The sequence below is a fragment of the Ruditapes philippinarum genome, unplaced genomic scaffold, assembly GCF_026571515.1.
Source record: "Ruditapes philippinarum isolate M1 unplaced genomic scaffold, ASM2657151v2 ctg1110_1_1_1_1, whole genome shotgun sequence".
NCBI lineage: Eukaryota > Metazoa > Mollusca > Bivalvia > Venerida > Veneridae > Ruditapes > Ruditapes philippinarum.
The window spans coordinates 290,920-311,846 of NW_026853054.1; the positions used below are offsets into that span (position 1 = coordinate 290,920).

Consider the following 20,927-nt stretch of genomic DNA (forward strand, 5'->3'; position numbering starts at 1 on the left):
CATTAACTAGTATGACTTTTATCAAGAAATGTCTTAAGTCCGAAGGGTATCATAATGCAATAAATATTTTAAAGAATGGAGGGGTTTGGATACATGGATTGGCTAGTGATCTTGACAACCGTGCCATGACTGCCTTATTATTTATCTTGTATTATACGTGATTTGTTTATTGTTTTTCATTAATCTATTTCAATAAAACTTTAATAATAACAAATAAATCAGATTTAAAAACAAGAATTTTGATTTGAAATAAAAAAAAAGAGATAAGATGATGAAATGTCGAATGTTTATATTGAACTAAATTATTTTCCCTGACACTTCGTTATACTATGTATAAGTATGATGTCCTAATGTGTATCAAATAGGGGAAAACCTATCTATATAGTTTTTTTTATCATTGTGTTATTTTTTATTCTCAGGTAAAAATGGATAAAGTTTGGGATAAAACCATTGAAAAGGGTAAGTATTATTATATCTATCAACAATATTAAGATTAAATGTAATAATAATAATAATCATAATAATTACATGATGTCCAGGAAAGCTTGTTATTAAATGTTTTTAATCTCAATTTCTTTTATAGCATATTTAAAAGTGTATCTTGAGTAATGTGTTTTAGCCGGTGCTATGGAGCGTGGAGCCTGCAACATTTTCAATTATGCCGTGTTGGGCTTTCTTTAGGGATTCTTATTTTCTCTATTTTATCGCCACATCAGCGTGTGCCGTGTGGAGGCTGTAAAAGTCGCTCCGTACATTCAATCAGAGATGTTATATTTCCTATTCTTAAAGATCGTTCAGCACGACATTATTGTTGTGCTTGTGGTAATTTAGTTCTTTCTATTCGGCTTTTTCTTGTTGGGTGGTTCCATTATTCCTCACTTGAATACTGTATAATCACCATTAGGATATGTGGCCTGCTTTTTAAATTTGTCTTTTGACGTCATATCTGTGATATGCAGGCTTCATAACCTCTGATCCCCTTTCAAAATGTAATTTTATTTAGTTCCGCCCATTGTTTTCTCGTTTAGGGCACACGCATTTTTTTACTTGGGGACCATATGCCGCTTTTCATGGAATGGCACTTGCGTGTCACATTGAAGGTTCCATGATAACCGCCATATGAATACATCTGCGGATTCTTCAAAATTCTAAATTGTACCAGTTCATAGTAAATGTTGAATTCTTCTCAAGCCGGTGCTAGGGGGCGTGAACGGTAGTTTGCACTTAACAGTACCGTCCATGAACAGGCTCAATCAAACCGAGCCTGCAACATTTTCAATTATGCCGTGTTGGGCTTTCTTTAGGGATTCTTATTTTCTCTATTTTTACACATTTTAAGTATGATTTTTACATAATTTAAGGACCAAAACATCATGGAAGATGTCGAACGATCAGATTTCCTGTTCTGATAAATTTGTATATTTCCAACATATCATATCATTGCAATGTAATAACTATTGTTTATTTTATTCCTCAGATGAGCAAAGGCGAAGTATGGATCAACTGTTAAAGGAAGCGCTAGATAAACAAAGGAAAGATCTACAGAAAGATCTCCTTAAGAATCTAGAAATTGAAAGAAAGAAATATGAAGTGTTGTTGGAAGAAAAGTTAAATCTTAAAAAAGAAGAAGCACAAAGAGAAAATGAAAGATATAGAAGTGAGCTGGGGGAAAGAAAGAAACAACTAGAAACAGAAAGAGAAAATGCAAGACGAGATGCCGAATTCTGTAGGAAACAAGAAAGAGAAAGGCAAGGTCAGTAGAGTTTGACAATGATATAATTATGACGCGCTTTGGAAATTCCTGTTATAAACGATTTGCATGGTAGTAGATAATTTGTTAAGAAGAAACTGATTTTGTGATTTTCATTATTTATTTCTTTACGTAATTATTCACTTTTTTAAATTTCGATATTGATATTGATTTATTAAGTAAGTAAACGAAAAATATAATAAAATGCCAGGATGGTTTAAGATACAAATTTTATTTTGTTGTCCAGATAAGAAAAATTATGACCTTTGAATTATGCAAAACTAAAACTTTTCTTAATAATCATGGTCAAATCAAGAAACTTTTCATATTGAAAAAGATAATTCTTATTATCATCAATATCGTTAATGATAACAATATCATTTTCAGGTTTGTTTGTTAATTCAGGATCATTTTCTACTTATTTACCAATGTTTGATTACCGGTAATTTGATAGGAAAGAGGCATTTCATCATGACATTAACTAACAGGAACATTTTTAAATAAAAACGAGACCTTTTATGAAGATTAATAAGTGTATCTTGAGCCGAATAATGTTTCGAACAAATTAAGGACCGTAATAAATATGAAGATGTCAACTGTGCTCTATGTATATATTGTTTAAGTGTGAAATATAAAAAATGGTAAGATTTTTCATATTATTATTTGTAATCAATAAAATGTAATTAAAATGAATAGATTTCTTTTCAGATGAAGAAAGGCGGCACAGAGAAAACTTCGATAAATTATTAAAGGAACACCAGAAGGCGCAAATGGAAGCATTAGATAAAATGAGAAAAGATCAACAGAAAGATCTTTTTAAACGTCTAGAAATTGAAAGAAAGAAATATGACATGTTGTTGGAAGAAAAGATGAAACTTGTAAAAGAAGAATCACAAAGAGAAATTGAAAGATATAGAATAGAGTTAGAAGAAACAAAAAAAAAATTGGAAACAGAAAGACATATAGCAGAAAGGGAATCTGAAATATAACGAAAACAAGCAGAAGATAATCAAGGTCAGTAAATTTTTACATAAATGACCGTTGCTCTTAGAATGAAATTTCCGATCATATATATACCCTAGTGTATATCAATGATAAAAAGATGCGTTCTTAGAACACCTTATTGTCATTATCAATTTTGCGTAGATATTTATCAATGGAACACAATTATATTGTGAGTTGTCGACATTTTTTCCAAGATTTTGTATGTACATGAGATAGGATAGTTAAAAATGTAAAACATAAAACAAGTTCCCCAGGTGGGAAAGGGGATTCACTCTATTTTATCAGACAATTTAACATCATAAATTCTTCATACATACAGACAAATGTAATGTGTTAATTTAACCAGGTTCGTCATAAACTCTGTAATCCTTTCCATATTGAAGACAATTAAAGGGTTTTCACGATTTGATTTCGTTGCATAATTTGGAGAAAACATTGTAATTATATGTATAAATATCACATGACAGTTGGAACAGTTGGAAACAGAAAAAGAACCAGTGGAATGGAAAGCTGAAAGGTATAGAAAAATAGAAAAGGAAAAACAATGTCAGTGGTTTCATACAAGAATGCTGGATGCTTTATGGAATAACAAATGACAGTTTGATTTGCATTGCATATCTAGGACACCTTCATGCGTATTTTCTCAGAACTGTTTCGACATATTGTTTTCGTATTCGGGGGAGGCTATATAATCATACCTTGACTTGTTTTTTTTTGTATGCTTTATGTTGTATGCTTTCTGTTGTTTACTTGTTCGAGTTTATTGATCCAGAACTTGTTCTTTGCTGGAGTGTTAAAGCAGTATCATCTAACAAATGTGATCCGGTCCAGAATTCCTTGTTTCAGAACAATGTACTCTTACAGAAACATTTTTATTTCATTTCTCATTGTACTCGTAGTTGTTCAATGTAAATACACGTAACTTAATGGCATTCCGTCATTGTCTGATATCACTCTTATCTCTAACTGCATGTTGCATTTGACCATGTAATATAAGTACAATATCTGCTGGGACGTCCGTGGCCGAGCGATAAAGGTCGTAGACTTCAAACCATTTGCCCCTCACCGCTGTGCCCGTTCGTGTCTGAAATATTGCATGGAAGGGCATCTGAGGTTTTCCTCCACCAGTAAAGCTAGAACGTCACCATATGACCTCTACTATGTAAATGTGACGTAAAACCCAATCGAATTAACAAACAAGATGTGCTGGTAGAAGCATAATTATACTAGTATACATGTATATGAAACAAGAGCCACCTCTTAGTGAATGCCACTTTCTACTTTTCCTTACACCTCACTTCATCTAAGAAAGAATATTGTAGTAAAGAATACTTCTACAATACATTATTTTCTTTTACAAAATATATAAACAAATTTTATATTTGACATTGACGGTCAAGGTCATTCAAAAGTCAAGGTCAAATTTGAATTAATCATCATGTCATATTTCGTCGTAGAGTTTTGCACTTTACTCTCTCAAAATACTAGTACGTTCTAATGACTTCAGAACATACATACAATATATTATAACAGAAGCAAAGTCGAACTACGATTTTCATTTTTAACATATTTGATTATGATATAATCAGAAAAAGAGAACAACCTACATTTTTCTTAGATTGAGCACACAACAGTAGGCCACCAGAAATCGAACACCTGATTTGAAGCGAAATTCCGACGGTGTTAGAGGTCTGCGTTGAACAGGCTTGTCCAAGAATGAATTAAATCCATAAACAAATAAGTTATGACACTCTTATCAAATTTCAATGATGACCTTGAGATAAAGGTCAATTAAAGGTCAAAGTCATATGAGAATAATTCAACATCGGTTTTGTAATATGTGTTCTTTTTCCAAGTATGAATTAAAGCTTTAAGTAAATAGTTCTACCAATGTCATGACAAATTAAGCAAATTTCAATAATTTGACCATGACGGTCATGGTCAAATGAAGCCCAATAGTTATAATTAAATAATTCAACTTGCGTGTTTTGTCAAAAGGGTTCTTTTATCTTAGTATAAGTCAAAGCCGTTAATGAATAACAAATCTATCACACTCTATGCTAAATTCAATATTTGCCATTGACGGTCAAGGTCATTTAAAAGCCAAGTTTATTAGACGTCGCATGCATGCGGCGGCGAGTAGATATGCATTAATCCATTCAGCAATGGGTAAAATTTTAGTCTTGCTTCATAAACATTTAACTTGAACTTCAATTATTTAAAATCTTATTATAAGTTATTATAAGTGATCTTTCGTGCAAGTACAAATAAAATCTACAAATGAATGATAAAAGTTATAAAAATAATTGGATAAAAACTCCAGGTCAAATTAAGGTCAAGGTCAACTTATATTAAATCTCTAATGAATAGCCTCTAAAAAAGAAGAGCATTTACTTCCTGTGACAGAAATTTGCAAAGAATGGCTGGTAACCCAGTGATTTATTTATATAAATAATATCTCAAAAACTATAACACTGTATAGCTTATTCGAAATTACAAGTATTTATTTGATATAGATACAAAGTAACTTAATATTAAAAACCTTCAAAATGAAAATTTTATGAGATGATTTTGCGACACAAATGAATTTATATTATACAACATATATGTAATTACTGACTTAATTAAGCACACGAGTTTATGCTTCAAAAACGCCCAGTTAAACCTCCTCTGTTCATACATGTATTTCAAAATTTGTGCTCTCACTCCAATATATGCTCATATAAAACATGGGTATATTTCTTCTGGTCCCCAAAAACAATCTCATTTCATCACATACCAGGACCACTCTTGTTTCCGGTTACCATTTACACATGGTGTTAGCTGAATTGTTTTCTTGTCGTCTGCTGCCGTTAAACATCGCCCACTTGCCACGTGCTTTAATTGCCCCGCCTGAAATGCAAAATATTAGCGATAATCCTTTCAGAGGACCTATTGGATGAGATTTACGTAATTGTTGCATGCTATAATAAAGTTTCACTATCATCAATCTCGCGTTAAAATGAAAATGAGACGCGGGCCGAATTCGCACGATCTATTAATATAATTGGTTGGTCTGAAAAAGAAGATCTTCGCATCAAGGTAGGAAAATCCTGCGCATATATGAAAGTAACATTGTCAGTCCACAAACGTCTAACGAACTGATGCTAGATATGTTTGTATCTTTTCGCACTACAACAAAATGTAAAAATTACTACGCATAAATAAATTGCATTTCTTCAAAAGCAATGCAAAATGTTTCAATGAAAATTTTCAGTATAATGAAAGGTCTGCTGACAATTGCACTACTGACTTCTAAGGATTATTTCATGTGATAGATTATGGATCGTCGCTGGTTCTACTCACGTTCGTGCCTTAATGCACGGATGGGCGCCCGATATCTTCCTCCGCCACTTAAACCAGGAAATCGCCATATGACTTCTTCTGGATTGGTAGACATAAAACCCAACCAGAGAAATACATGAGGAAAATATAGGAACATAATGTATGTGAGATATAATATATATTTTATATTACCTCGGTGTAGTCCCATTTAGCCTCAGTTTCATTATGGATATCAGTGGTACAAAATCTCAGTGTAGTGGAATCTGGTCCTAGTGGTAACATACAGTGTTGCTGGAATCGAAGCATTCCTAGGAACAGGTGAAATAAGATGTGATGTAGTAGTCACATCTATAGTTTCAGATATTTTGCAAGCAATAGTTGCTTCACACAAAAAACGAGGTAGACATAACCTTTCATCAAAAGTGGTTAGAAGCTTTTGTGAAATCTCCTCCAAGTCTTTCTCCGAATAATTCACAGTAAATTATACTTTTTTGGTGATTATCACTATATAACACTTGTTGTCGTGGACTTCCTTCTGGAAAGACCGAAAGAGGAATACAACTTCTTGCTTTGCCGCCGCACACTATCCAAATTATTCAGCAATTTGACAGAACTTATTTCAAGGCGGCGGACGTATACATGGTTACCGATTGTACTGAATTTGTGATACAGGTTAAACATTTTGTTGCACTTTGAATTCTCCGGTTGCAGTTAATGTTTGAAATCATAACCTTTTTTAAATTGAAGAAACTTACAAAATCAGAAAAACACAACACGTCATTTACGGGAAGGTTCTTTGCGCTTCTATACCTAGATGTTTTTGTATAATTATATAGAAAAGTATGAAAATTTTAACTTTTTTATTTTACTACCTAAAGGGTATTTTAACCTGGTTGCTTTAAAAAACTAGATTTCCAATTAAGAATTTGAAATTCTCTCGTCTCGACGGTGGTTTTACTCAGGTGACCGCTTTTGCCTGACGCAATGCACCGGTGGTCTTCCTCAAACAGTAAAGTCGCCATATAACTTCAGCTGTGTCAGTTAGACGTAATTACAACCAAACAATCAAATGACACATACTTCTACATGTTTAGCTTTCATAATATATAATCTCTTACAGGATGGAAAGTCATAAATGTAAGAATTTCTTTTATATTGTTGTATTCAAGTGATATTTTTAATTTAATGTTATTTTCCAACATAGACTACTATGTCGACCTTGTTTTATTTAACTCTTAACTTGTGTGATTATCTCCCTTTGACAGTTACCATAACGTTTCCCTCGGAAGGTTAGGGTAATTTAAGGTCATTCTTTATATAATCAGACCATTGTTTGTGCAAATGTATTTTTATTTACTTAGAATTTGATAATTAATCAGCATTGAGGAATTGGTATTGTAAATAGAGTACAGACAGCTAATATCACAGTGTGAGTGATACAGGTATTTACAGAGTCGGATGGGCTTTATGTATTATGTTGAGTGGAAATGTTGTATTGTGTATCCTGTTACATGCCCACTACAAATTAAATCTACGAACCAGTATACCTCAAGTTTTTCTTTCTTTATTATAAAAAGGAAGAAAACACTGGGGTCACATAGTAAAACTGTTTGTTTTTTTGTTTTTTGTTTTTTATGGATAAATTGAAGTACTAGATTTTTTTTGTTGAGGCTGTATTGAATAAATATGCATTGTGTCCCTAAAATATATCCTATGTACAAAGTTCGTCTGTCTCTAATTCTTCAAACTATCAAAATTGAAACAAATTTAATAGACTTCAAAACAAACTTTCTTACAGCCAATTAACAGATCTTTTTAATCTTAGTCTGAATTTAGTTATAAATGAATTTACTATTTCATGTTTTTTTAAAAAACTATCTTTTATACAAACTTTCTTCGTTTTATAGATAAAATCACCCTAAGATTGAATATTGTAAAAACTCAACAAATAGTTTGCCTGTTTACTCCGTTGCGCAAAAATCTCCGTTGCGTATTTTATTCATACCCAATGAATTATGGGTAACTTCTGTACATGTTAGGGAAAACATTGCATCCATCATGGCCGACAAGATTAAAGAAAAACCCAGGTAAAATTTGAATTTTTTATTGCTTAATTGTTGTTATTGGGTTAGTAATATTGTACATTATTGTCATTCTAGATACATGTATAATATAGTGATTTTGGATGGCAAATTGGTGACATTTTTCACCTATTGTTGGACCTCAGTGTGTTTCTTTAATGATAACTCGCAGTGCAGTCAGTGAACATTTAAAAAATGTAAAAAAAAGTATACAATTACTTTAATAAGATAGGTAAAAGAATCATAAAATTGCAATCATAGAAAGGACATTACCATTATAACTTAACAAATTGGTACACATTTTTGCGGTCATTGATTAGACATCGCACGAAGATCAAATGAATGTTGCTGTTATTAGATAGATCTTAATTATAATTTGAAGTTATATCTACTTTTGAGTATAGAGATTTCATGTTAGAGACAGTAAAATATAAGTTATTGATGAAAAGTTCATAGACGTTATCCTCATTTCAGTAACTAACTTCCTTCATTTATATATTTTTTTTAATATCCTAATTTTACCTAGATCATAACGGAAAAACTGTGAAAATGTGCCAAAGATAGGTTAAAATAAAAATATGACCATCTGTTCTTGTGTGTTATGCGCCGACATAATTTTTTTCGCTCGTTAATGATAAATTAAGCACCTGGTAGTTTGATAGGTACTTCATTGAGATCGATTTTCTCCAATTAATGTTTGCTTTTATATATTTACAGAAGTTATCTGCATATGTTTTTATTATGAAATAAACGACATTCATACATACTTATCCATTATACAGTTTTTTTATGAAATTTTAAGAGTCAAAATCATTTTTTTTTTCAATTAACTTTTGTTGGTTCGACAAAAATAACACAAGCTTGCAGACGACTTTATACGAAATTACCGTCTCCACTTTAAGATCATTAACGGTACACTAGTTAAAGTTCCTTTTGTTGTATCGCCAATTATAGCTTAAGTCAATTAAGTCTTTTGTTTATGATAATTGTTTATTTTTGTAAAAGAAATATAACACTGAATATAAACAGTCACGCTACCGTATTCTTAAAGTTATAAAGTTATAGTACACCGTTAAGATCTTTAACAGATTATATGTAATTCGATAATAAATAGTTTCTTATTTATATTTTAAAACATCAGAAACTTGTTTTTCAAACCAAATGATAATCACATTACAAAGATTATCTAAAAATGTAAATTAAATATTTCATTGCGGCTGAACCCTTGGTAAAAATCAATCTGTTAAAATGATAATATAATCTAAGAGAGTCGATAACCGGACACAATATTAGATAATGTATCATTTCAATGTTCATATTAATTTCCTCTACATATATTTGCTAACACAGGTTAAGGTCAACTTTAGGATAACAATTTAAATTTTCACACATAATTCGACTGGAAACATTTTATCGTTAATTTTTGACGGACGTTTAATGTGTCCAGTCGAATCAAGATTATGTGTGAAAATTTAAATGTTATAACAATATCCTGCCAGTAAAGTTACGTTTGATGTTTTAATTTAATATCTATTTTTGAAACATTTTACGTTAATGTAGACGATAATAACAATTTAATTTTGATTGTTACTTACTTCATGATTGAAATAAGCTAGATCTGTCTATTATCATTTGAAAATTTTAAAAAAGATATAACTTAACCGCATTTTTTCTATTATGCAAATTAAAAGAAGTGTAGGACCGAAGGACATAATAAATGATAAATAATAAATGTTCCATTGAGAGATTTCTATTTGATTCTTTTGGTTTTGCAATATTTTGTGTGAGTATCTGACTTTGGAAAAAGACAACATTTTCGTTCAGAAAATTATATAATCAAAACTATCTTAACTGGGATAGTAACGACTATCAATTGTAACGCTTTTCTTCAATGGGATGTCAATGAGTATGATATTATGTATAGGTTAGTGTTTAATAATACATATTAACAAAATAATTGGTCAATTATTTTTGTTAATATGTATTATAAAACATTAACCTATTTAATGATCGACATTTTTTTTTTCAACCAAAAACAAGGCATTTCTCTAAATCACAGATAGCTCCGCCCTTTCGCTCTAAAAGTTGTCTACACCTTGTCAAGTTTCTAACATGTCACATTTAGAAAATCTAAATAAATGGCCTTTTCAACATATAATTAGGCACATTTTTTACTGAAATGTCCAGAATTTATACCTTTATCTACAGTAAGGCTATCATGTTTCTATAAAATATCTGGGGGAAAAAACAGCGAGATTCTAAAATGCAATAAGGTAAAAACAATTGAGTTAATGAAATGTGTAAATCCTTTTAAAATAAATGGAAAATGTGAGACAAATTCCTTGTTAGCCTCAAGTAACTCAATTTAAAATCCCCATTGATTTGCTCATTTGAAAAACAGTTTAACTTTTCTGTATGTCAATTAAGGTTTACAGGTGGAGGGGTTTATTTACAATGAGTTTTCCAGTCAAAAACGTAAAAATGTAAACATTGTCAGTTACTATCAACTGAAAGAAAATAATGTTTTGGTTACTTTTCTAGAAAATATAAAGTTTAAATCAGTCAGCAAATTAAAACAGACATTTTTCTTAGAGTTAAAAGCACAGGGACCCAGCACAGTGTTGGGATAGTGTAAAAAAGTAATTTTTAAAAAAATATATATATATTGTATATATAATATATAGACAAGGGGTTGAACTTGCCAAATCGGCCGAATGCCCCTAGTCCAGTATAAGTCAAAATTGCAAAGTCATTCTTGCGTAAATTATATAAAGCTATTAAGCCACTATTTTAACACTAATCTTCTTTTAGATATATTCCAGGAGACCGTATAAATTTTCTCAATCTGAGACTGTTTCAATGCAAAAGAAACATTAAAAACAACCTTAGTAGAAATAGAAACATTCAAACACTTTAAAAAGAAACTTATTTTACATTGACTTTAGCTGATTATGACACATGACCAGTTATGATTTGCGTCCCGGGACCGAAAACATTATTACCTTCTGTCCTACTATGTTGTGGGTTAACCTTTATTGGTATTATGTTATACGGTGCTACGTCACTGGCCATTCATCATATGGAAAATGCTTTAAAGTTTTTTTTAAATGTGATGAGTAGCATAAATAAACAAAACGTCAATAGTTTTATTAGGAATTAGAGTAAATATTGTTTTACAGCGGAAGGTCTTTAGAGGATATGGAGATATTCAAACATCCTATGTGTTTGATTAGTAGCGAAAGTGTGGAGGATGTACATGGTGAAGAAATAATCAAAATGGAGGAGAAGCAGGAAGTACTCAACCAACTTAAAGAGATTGATCTGCCAATGGTTATTGTAGCCGTGGTAGGTCAATACAGAACTGGCAAATCTTACCTGATGAATCTTTTAGCAGAATCAACAACAGGTAATATTACCAGATAATGTTTAGGGTAATACTTTAAGACAAACCAGGTATATTATTAGAGTATGTTTTGGTGTCGAATTTAAATTAGCGATTTTAAAAGAAATTCCGCTACGCGATTTTCTGTCAGGAAGCTTATATCATCGATTGCCATTATGCATCCTTTGTAATATGAATGTATTAAAACTACAAAAAGAAATAATTATTTAGGTTTTGCATTGGGAGACATGATTGAATCGAAAACCAAAGGTATTTGGGTATGGTGTAAAATGCATCCAACAATGTCGGATACAGTTTTGTTGCTTCTTGATACAGAGGGTCTTGGTGATGTTGAAAAGGTATGTATGTTTTGCTATGAATAAATTGAATGAAGCTCATTAAACAAAAATGAATCAAATGTATGGGGTTTTGGTTTTCTTAACATATTGTTTTATTCATAGTTAGAAGGTATTCCTGCATATCTTGGTTTTCGCCCTATATGGTTTCATAAAACGGACTGTTTGAAAACAAATAAATATCTGTCCTTCAGTTTGACCAACTGACCAGAAACCGCCGATGTTTTAAGCTCTGAGATAATCCTAAGTGTTAGTTTATCTTGTGAACTTAAATGTATATAATGTTTTGAAACAACATTTTAGGCGAAAATGCAAAAATACGAAGACGCTTAATCAGGCACAATATTGTTTATATCTGATCATCATCTAATCAAAGCGTTAAAAAATATACATATTGTTAATCTGTATTATAAATATGTCAAATTTAGTTTTATCAGTAAGTTCTTTGTAATTTTCCCAAATAACGAATGAATTGTAATATTTGAAGGGCGACCCAAGTCATGACAACAAGATATTTACATTAGCGACACTCTTGTGCAACTGCCTTGTTTATAATATGAAGGGAGCATTCGATAACGAAGCTGTATCTAAACTCACGTATCCTTTACTATTGCATCAATCGACATTAAATCTGAGAAGACGAACAAAACAGTCATTTATCTGTGATGTAGTTAAATCTCTGCAAATGGCTGCAATAAATATAAAGAAAATCATGCAGATGTTGCCCCTTTCATCATCTCTTTTGAACAGTCTCAGTCGGACCCAGTTGCAACGTTTGGTTCACTCGATGGATATGACATTATGGATAGCTACACTCAAACGCTGCATAGGCTATTTAGAAAATATATGATATGCGTAATAAACTTTATTGTAATATCTTACTGTTTGTGGATGGTAAATATGAAAATGACTTTATAACAAGTCATATTCTCTAAATCCATATTGACACATGCCTTTTTATTATCATAACATCATTAATATAAGTTTTGTTTACATCAACTATGACACATTACATCGGAGAACCTAAATATCAACAGGCCTGTTAAGCAAAATAAAATTTATAAAGGTATGTTAATTGCAAAAAAGAAACAACAACAACACAGATATTTGAGACAATCACAAAAATTTATATAAACGGCGTCTAAATTTGAATAATTTGTTATTCTACAGAAAAATCTTTTCCAACTTTTTAAATGTATACAATTTTAACTTAACGAACTAAAGATTTGTAACAGAAATGGAAAAGAATATCAGGTTTCGTGGTGAATCATCAGAAGATAACAAAACATTGAATTTGATACTGCCAGATTTCGTTCTTTGTTTGAGAGATTTCAGTCTAAAGTTGGTCATTAATGGGAAGACGATATCAGCAAATGATTATCTTGAGGTATGTTTAGCTGAAAACAAAAGCAAAGCGGAATACTTCAACAAACCACGAGAATGCATCAGAAAAAACTTTCAGAAACGTATGTGTTTTGCATTCCCTGTGCCGGGTGATAGTGATGTCATGGACAATCTGGAAACTCTGAGCTTTGACGATTTATCTACCAAGTTTAAAGATGTGACATCCCGATTTTTATCGCACATTTACAGCGTACCACCAAAAAAATTGCTAACAAGTAAACCAGTAAATGGACGAAGTAAGTAAATGATTATAAATAATAACATTTTCATTTTTCCTGACCAAATGTAATTATAAATTTTGAAAGTGTTATTAATGGTGTTGAAGATTAATTACTGCATAAAATGGTGTTTGAAGCGTATAAAATGCTTCAATCTCATTGCTATTGCACTATTTAAGTGTTCATGATATTTTCATCGTGCGAGCCTTTGTACAGAGGAAGGTGGGTAGATAAGGATATAGCGTTGTTGTTCGGGCAAATTAGATAGAACATGTTAAGAAGCGTATACAAGACCATTTTTATTACTACTATTACTCAAAAGCATGACAGGTATTTAATGTGAAGTTTATACAAATATGCATTTAAGTATTTGACAAATTTCCTTGTATTGAAAACGAAAGTAGAAGACGGTTATTACTATATCCAAAAGTCATCAATATGCCAAACCAGTATGACGCATAAAAAGGAAATAGACATGCTAATTATTATGTAAACAAGAATCAAGATTTCTTTACCATTAGTTTTTGCAGCATAATAATGAAATTGTTACATTGATTGAAAATTCATACAATTTTAACAAGAGGATAAAACAAGTAAAATGAATAAAAGAAAAAAGAAGAAAAGTGAACATGATACATCTTAAAGGTACCAAGCAAAGTTTGAAAGTAGGAAAATGATTCTATAAGTATAGAGAAACTTTTGAGCCTTACGGTATACATTTATTTATTACTCACTAAGATTGTAAAGTATATTATTTTCGAATCTCGAAAGCTTTATAGATAAACACTGCTAAATTTCTTTATATATTTGTACTGAAAGAGAGTTACAGTTTTATACATATTTGGGTTTATAACGTAATATCGATTTATATATCGTTTCCTAATAGAATTATAAAATTTACATTCAAACAATAAGTGAAACTCATCCTCTAATGTTTGACATACGTGACATAATCTGTCGCTTAAGGAAATGTCAGCACTTGAATGGTGAGCTGACAGTCATACTTAATGTCTGTACTGGGTATATCTGAAAAGGTCATGGAGGTTCAACTTGTAATATTATAGATATATGTATCTAAAATTATTGGATGTACCAACTTGTAACTTCACGATTTGAGAAATTTTAGTAAGAAATGAAAAAGAAAAGATTCTAAGATACATAATTTTCTTTTTCATAACTTTGGAGGCTGCATTGCGCTTATACTGTTATTAATAATACATGTAATTGTTGTTGTCATTTTTTGTATTTCATTTTTACCAAGAGCATGAATGTTGTACAAATAGCTTTGCCAAATAAACCACAGTTGTTATAAGATTATTTATTCTTGGTATAATTCGACTCAATAGATTTTATCATTTGGTCAAAATATTGCTCACGAAGCTTTGATAAAGTCATTTATATGCGGGGGGGGGGGTATCAATTCAACAAATTTGCTTGTTACCAAATAAATCAACACATGCATATTTCACATTTAAAATGCAAACTAAAACACTAAAATAACAATCCACTGGCGGATTATTTCTCATGAATCACCTGTCTAGTTAAAGCAGCAGATTAATATCACGGAGGCCAATTTTCAGACATGACGTAATATATAATATTTCAACAGATCATTTAATATTATAACAGTGCAATAATCTACAATCTATAAAGATATCATACAAATGATGACTCTTTTCAGTGTTTGTAACCTTGGTAGAGAGCTACGTTACAGCAATCAAACACGGTGGCGTTCCAGATGTTGATGATGCATTTGAAAGAGTAGCAAAAATTGAAAATGCCATAATTGAAAAAGAGGCTGTAGAAATGTTTGTAAATGAAATAAAAAAGGTTGAGTTATCAGTCTCTACTGATGATTTATGGCGCATTTACACAAACGCACAAAAAGCAGCGCTAAACTATTTTCGGAGAAAAGCTGTCCATGATACAAATGGCAAATATGAAAAACAAGCTCAGGTTAGTGATCAGCGATATTTAGACGCATATTTAAATTCATTATAGAGTGAATAATATTTATTTGAGATTTTGAGAACGTATTTTAAACTATCTTAAAAATTGTTTTGTGATTTTAAGATAAATAAAACTTCTGTCTTCATTAATAGAACGTAAACCAAACTATCGATATCAAGATAGAGATTGTCTTTTATGGTGATTGATCAATAATTGATGAATGAAAAATATTTGTAATAAAGACTAAAATTTAGAAAAAAATAAGTTACATTACTAGTATGACTTTTATCAAGCAATGTTTTCAGTGCAAAGGGTATCATAATGCAATAAATAATTTAAAGAATAGAGGGGCACTTAACGTGTTTTCGAAAGATGGATTGGCTAGTGATCTTGACAACCGTACCATGACTGCTTAAGTATTTACCGTGTATTTAACGTGATTCGTTCATGGTTTTTCATAATTCAATTTCGGTGAAACTACAGTAATAACAACTAAGAAATCCACAGTTTTAACCAAAGTTTTAAAAAAGAATATCGTTTTGAATTTTTTTTGTGTGTGTGTATTGTTGTTTGAAGTATGATCATCTGAATGACCTTATAGTATAGTTTCTTTTTGGTAGCTTTTGGGAAAAGGAATATGCACACTTTGTATAAATATGTAGAATGATTTCAATGACCCGAACTTTCCACTGAATCATTCTTATATTAATCATGCTAATTGTATCGTTGTTCTTTTAGCCAGTTGTCCTCTTGCACATAATTCATTTCTTTTCTTTTTTTAACTTTATCTAATCGCTCAGTTATTAAATTCTGCAACCTCCAAAGAAAGAACTTAATGTACGTATTTATACATTTTTTTATCATATGTTATTTGTTATTCCCAGATGAAAATGGATAAAGTTTGGAATATAAGCGTTGGAAAAGGTACATAGTCTACATATCAACATAAAAATTATTGAGATTAAATGTAACAATAATTCTTAATTTATTTCATATCATTCAAATAATTACTTAATATCTTTGTAAGCTTGTTATTAAATGTTAATAAAGTCAATTTCTTTTATATCATAATTAAAAGTGCATCTTGCATGAAGAGTTTTACAAATTTTAATTATGACATTAACAGACCTTAAGGACTGTACCATCGCAGACGATGTCGACCGATCAGATTTTTTGTTCTGTTGAATTTGTATATTTCCAACATATCATTGATATAATTTTTCATCATTAAAGTATAATAACTTTAGTTTATTGTCTTCCGCAGAGGAGCAAATGCAAAGAAAAGAAAGTATGGATAAATTATTAATGGAACTCCAAAAGACGCAAATGGAAGCGCTAGATAAACACAGAAAGGATTTACAGAAAGATCTCCTTAAGCATCTAGAAATTGAAAGAAAGCAATATGAAGTTTTGTTGGAAGAAAAGTTAAATCTTAAAAAAGAAGAAGCACAAAGAGAAAATGAAGGATATAGAAAAGAGTTCGAAGAAACAAAGAAACAATTGGAAACTGAAAGAGAAAATGCACAAAGGAAAGCCGAGATATATCGGAAAACAGAAGAAGATATTCAAGGTCAGTAAATTTTAACGAACGTTTTTAAATGAACGTTGCTCTTGGAATTTTCTGACCATAGATTTTCTAGTTGATATCAATGATACAAAGATGCGTTCTTAGTTTAAAGGAAAACTTTATTGCCATTTTCATTTTTTTATGTGAAACAAAATTTTAATGTGAGTTATCATCATATTTACAAAGATCATGAGATATCAGTGGCGTAGCTACTATTAGGCTATGTTGGCCCAGGCCTACAAATGGGTCAAGAAATTGACATTTTCAAAAGTCCCAAAATACAATAAAGACAGGCGTGGGTGGAATTGGGAATATGTTCAAGTCGTGTTGTCAAATCAAGTGGTGTTTTTTAGGCTGATGCATAATTTACCGTCCTCAATAAAGTTGGCATCTAATCAAATTCATAGTTTAAAATTATAGTTTTGATAATTTTCCTTGAAAATAACTTTAAAAGCGCAATTGGCTCTTTTTAATCTGAAATTGTTTTTGACTTCGGGGGGCTTAGCCCCCAGGCCCCCTTTTATGGGCCTAAAAAAGTTGAAAAAGCTGGCTACACCCCTAGATATGATGGTAAAAAATGTTTAAAAAAACGGGAAAGGAGAATTACACTATTCTATTAGACACTTTTGCATCATTGATTCTTCGTAAATACATACACATTAAATGTGTTCATTTACCCAGGTTCATCATAAACTCTGTAACCCTTTCCATATTGAAGACAATTAAAGGGTTTTCACGATTTGATTTCGTTGCATAATTTGGAGGAAACATTGTTGATTATATGTATAAATTGCACATAATTAATTATTTGCTGTGAAAAAAGACAAACTAGGTCATTTCACACTGAACTGCAAGAAAAAACGTGTAGTTTTTTCGTTTATATATTAAGCAAATTGTTGTCCATGATATCAACTCCTGCGATAACTCTGTGAATAAAACAGATCTGTTTTATTCCTGCCGAATAAGCGGCGGAGTCTCCGTCCGTCCTTCTATCCATTCGTTCAACATTTATGGCAGGGCAGGAGCGTTACAAAGCATTTTAGAAAACAATTTGAAACTTTGAAACTTCATAGTTAGAACTCATTTAGGAGGAGTATGTACAGTGCACAAGAATGGTAATCCTATCCAAATTGTCCTTTGTTATTTTCATTTATAATTTTTGTTTAGAGCTCGACTTAAAAAGAATTTGAGAATCAATTTTAAACTTTATAGTCGGTTGATTGCAGTCAGGAGAAGTGCAGTGCAAATTAATAATATCTATCTTTCGTAATTTTTCAGGCACTGTCCTTTGTTACATTTATAGTTATTTTTCATGCTTAATTTTTATCTGGAGCATCACTTTAAAAGTTTTTAAGATGTAAACTTGATACTGCATAGGTGAAAATATCTCATAAAGAAGAAATGCAGTGCACCAAACCAATAACTCTTCCCATATCATAATTTAAGAGATATAGTCCTTTGTTATTGTTATTATTATTATTATTATTATTATTATTATTATCATTATTCATGCTAATTTTGAAGGCTTTATGTTTAGGATTTACAAGCTTGAAACTTCATGCGTTTATAGCACTCATATACATTTTGAACATTTCAGATTATTGCCCTCTACCATTTGCAATGTGTTACATGTAATTACTTCCTTTGTTCAAATCGCAATATTTCAATTTTAAATTCATTTTCAAAATTTTCATGAAAATTAGACTGAATCTTAATACACGCGGAGACACCCTCTTTTTATAACTTTTCTTGTGTTCGATCGGGGATTTTTGCAGTCTGTGCAAAATATATTTTGCCTAAGATACAATGAAATTAACATGTAAAAAGATCTATAGATTTTAAGGACTCGCGCTAAAAGGATTCTGGAAATGTCGACCGATCTATCGAATATATGATATCGGTTTATAGCAGATATTAATTAATATATCATTAATATACATTTTTGAAAATAAAACATTATTATAATTTCCTTACTTTCACATTTCTTCAGACGAGCAAAAGAGAAACAACCGAAATATGATTAAATTACTAAAGGAGCATCATTATTCGTACATGGAAGCACTAGATAAACAGAAACAAATGTTAGAGAACCATTGCAACAAACTAGACAAACGTCTCCATGAGCAGCTGGAAATTGAAAGGAAAATATACAACGACTTAATACATGAAAAAGATGCTGTGCAAAAGGACAATGAAAGATACAGAAAGGAACAAGAAGAAAGAATGAAACAGTTGGAAACAGAAAAAGAACTAGTGGAAAGGGAAGCTGAAAAGTATAGAAAAATGGAAAAGGAAAGACAATGTCAGTGGTTTCATACAAGAATGTGGGATGCTTTATGGAATTACAAATGACAGCTTGATTTGCATTGCATATCTAGGATACCTACTTGTGTATTTTCTCAGAACTGTTTCGACACATATTTGACACATATTTTTCGTATTCAGGGGAGGATATATAATCATACCTTGACTTGTTACCTTTTTGTTGTTTGCTTTATGTTGTATGCATATGCTTTATGTTGTATACTTGTTCGAGTAACTTGTTCTTTACTCGAGTGTTATAGCAGTATCTTACAAATGTGATACTGTCCATAATTCCATGTTTCAGAACAATGTACTCTGAACAACAACACTTTTATTTCATTTCTCACTGTAGTTGTTCATTGTAAATAAACATAACTTAGCGGCATTTCCGTCATTGTCAGATATCAACTCTTATCTCTTATTGTATTCTTGCATTTAAAACCATGTAATGCAAGGCAAGATGTGCTGAGGCGTACGTACGTGGCCGAGTGGTTGAGGTCGTTGACTTCAAACCCATCACCGTTATGGGTTCGAATCCCGACAGGGAGACAGGGACTTTGAATTTTTTCATGTGAGGGAGCTATCTCGCTAGCTTACAGAACGTCGGTTGATTTGCCCGTTCATGTCTGAAATAATGCACGGAAGGGCATCTGACGTCTTCCTCCACCAGTAAAGCTGGAACGTCACCATATGACTTATACTATGTCGGTGTGACGTAAAACCCAATCAAAGAAACAAACAAACATGATGTGCCGGTTGAAGCACAGACGCTTTGGAGTCAGATCCTACCCCCAACGTGATACGCCCTCTTATTGAGACTTGGTGGTATACGGTTTTTTTTCATATCTGTAAAAAGTGTTTGAAAACCAGTTTTATCGTTGTAACAGATGTTCCATTCGTCATTCGTGTTTAAATCTTTAAATAGTTTTGATAGAGTGTTTACAATGGCGTATCACGTTGGGGGCAGGATCTGACCCACAAGAGCCATCGCTTAGTGAGGCCTACGTCCGAGTTTTCCTTACAACTCACTTCATCTAAGGAAGAATCTTGTAGTTAAGAATACTTCTACAATACATTATTTTCTTTTACAAAATATATAAACAGAGTATTAATTTTATATTTGACATTGACGGTTAAGGTCATTCAAAAGTCAAGGTCAAATTTGAATTAATCATCATGTCATATTTGGTCGTAGAGTCTTGCAGTTTACTCCCTCAAAATACTAGTACGTTCTAATGAGTTCAGAACATATATACTATATATTATAACAGAAGCAAAGTCGAACTACGATTTTCATTTTTGAACATATTTGATAATGATTAATATAAGCAGAAAAAGAGAGCCCCCTACATTTTTTATAGATTTAGCACACAACAGTAGCACCAAAAATCGTACACCTGATTTAGAGCGAAGCAAACAAGTTATGCCAATCTAATCAAATTTTAATAATTTGACCTTGAGATAAAATTCAATTAAAGGTCAAAGTCATACGAGAATAATTCAACATGTCGGTTTTGTAATATGTGTTCTTTATTCAAATTTTAATCAAAGCTTTAAGTAAATAGATCTACCAATGTTCTGACAAA

General features: G+C 31.3%; 3 protein-coding genes across 3 annotated transcripts in view; all 3 read left to right on the top strand.

Moving 5' to 3' along the window:
• The window catches only part of LOC132732737 (guanylate-binding protein 1-like), a 44,003-nt gene extending 24,297 nt beyond the window's left edge, over positions 1 to 19,706 (top strand). The window contains exons 5-9 of the mRNA XM_060719227.1: positions 13,123 to 13,538; positions 15,202 to 15,476; positions 16,355 to 16,394; positions 16,735 to 17,040; positions 19,028 to 19,706. Of these exons, the coding sequence (XP_060575210.1) occupies positions 13,123 to 13,538; positions 15,202 to 15,476; positions 16,355 to 16,394; positions 16,735 to 17,040; positions 19,028 to 19,389 (1,399 nt within the window). The 3' untranslated portion in view covers positions 19,390 to 19,706. The remainder of the gene's footprint in view (positions 1 to 13,122; positions 13,539 to 15,201; positions 15,477 to 16,354; positions 16,395 to 16,734; positions 17,041 to 19,027) is intronic.
• Positions 1,479 to 4,737, top strand: LOC132732749 (uncharacterized). The gene is made up of 3 exons (XM_060719254.1): positions 1,479 to 1,753; positions 2,459 to 2,764; positions 3,223 to 4,737. The coding sequence occupies exons 1-2, from the start codon at positions 1,495 to 1,497 to the stop codon at positions 2,737 to 2,739; spliced, it is 540 nt and encodes a 179-aa protein (XP_060575237.1). The 5' UTR covers positions 1,479 to 1,494; the 3' UTR covers positions 2,740 to 2,764; positions 3,223 to 4,737.
• LOC132732609 (guanylate-binding protein 4-like) lies at positions 8,060 to 12,748 on the top strand. The gene is made up of 4 exons (XM_060719089.1): positions 8,060 to 8,166; positions 11,340 to 11,566; positions 11,774 to 11,901; positions 12,386 to 12,748. The coding sequence occupies exons 1-4, from the start codon at positions 8,138 to 8,140 to the stop codon at positions 12,746 to 12,748; spliced, it is 747 nt and encodes a 248-aa protein (XP_060575072.1). The 5' UTR covers positions 8,060 to 8,137.
• Positions 19,707 to 20,927: the final 1,221 nt, after the last annotated feature.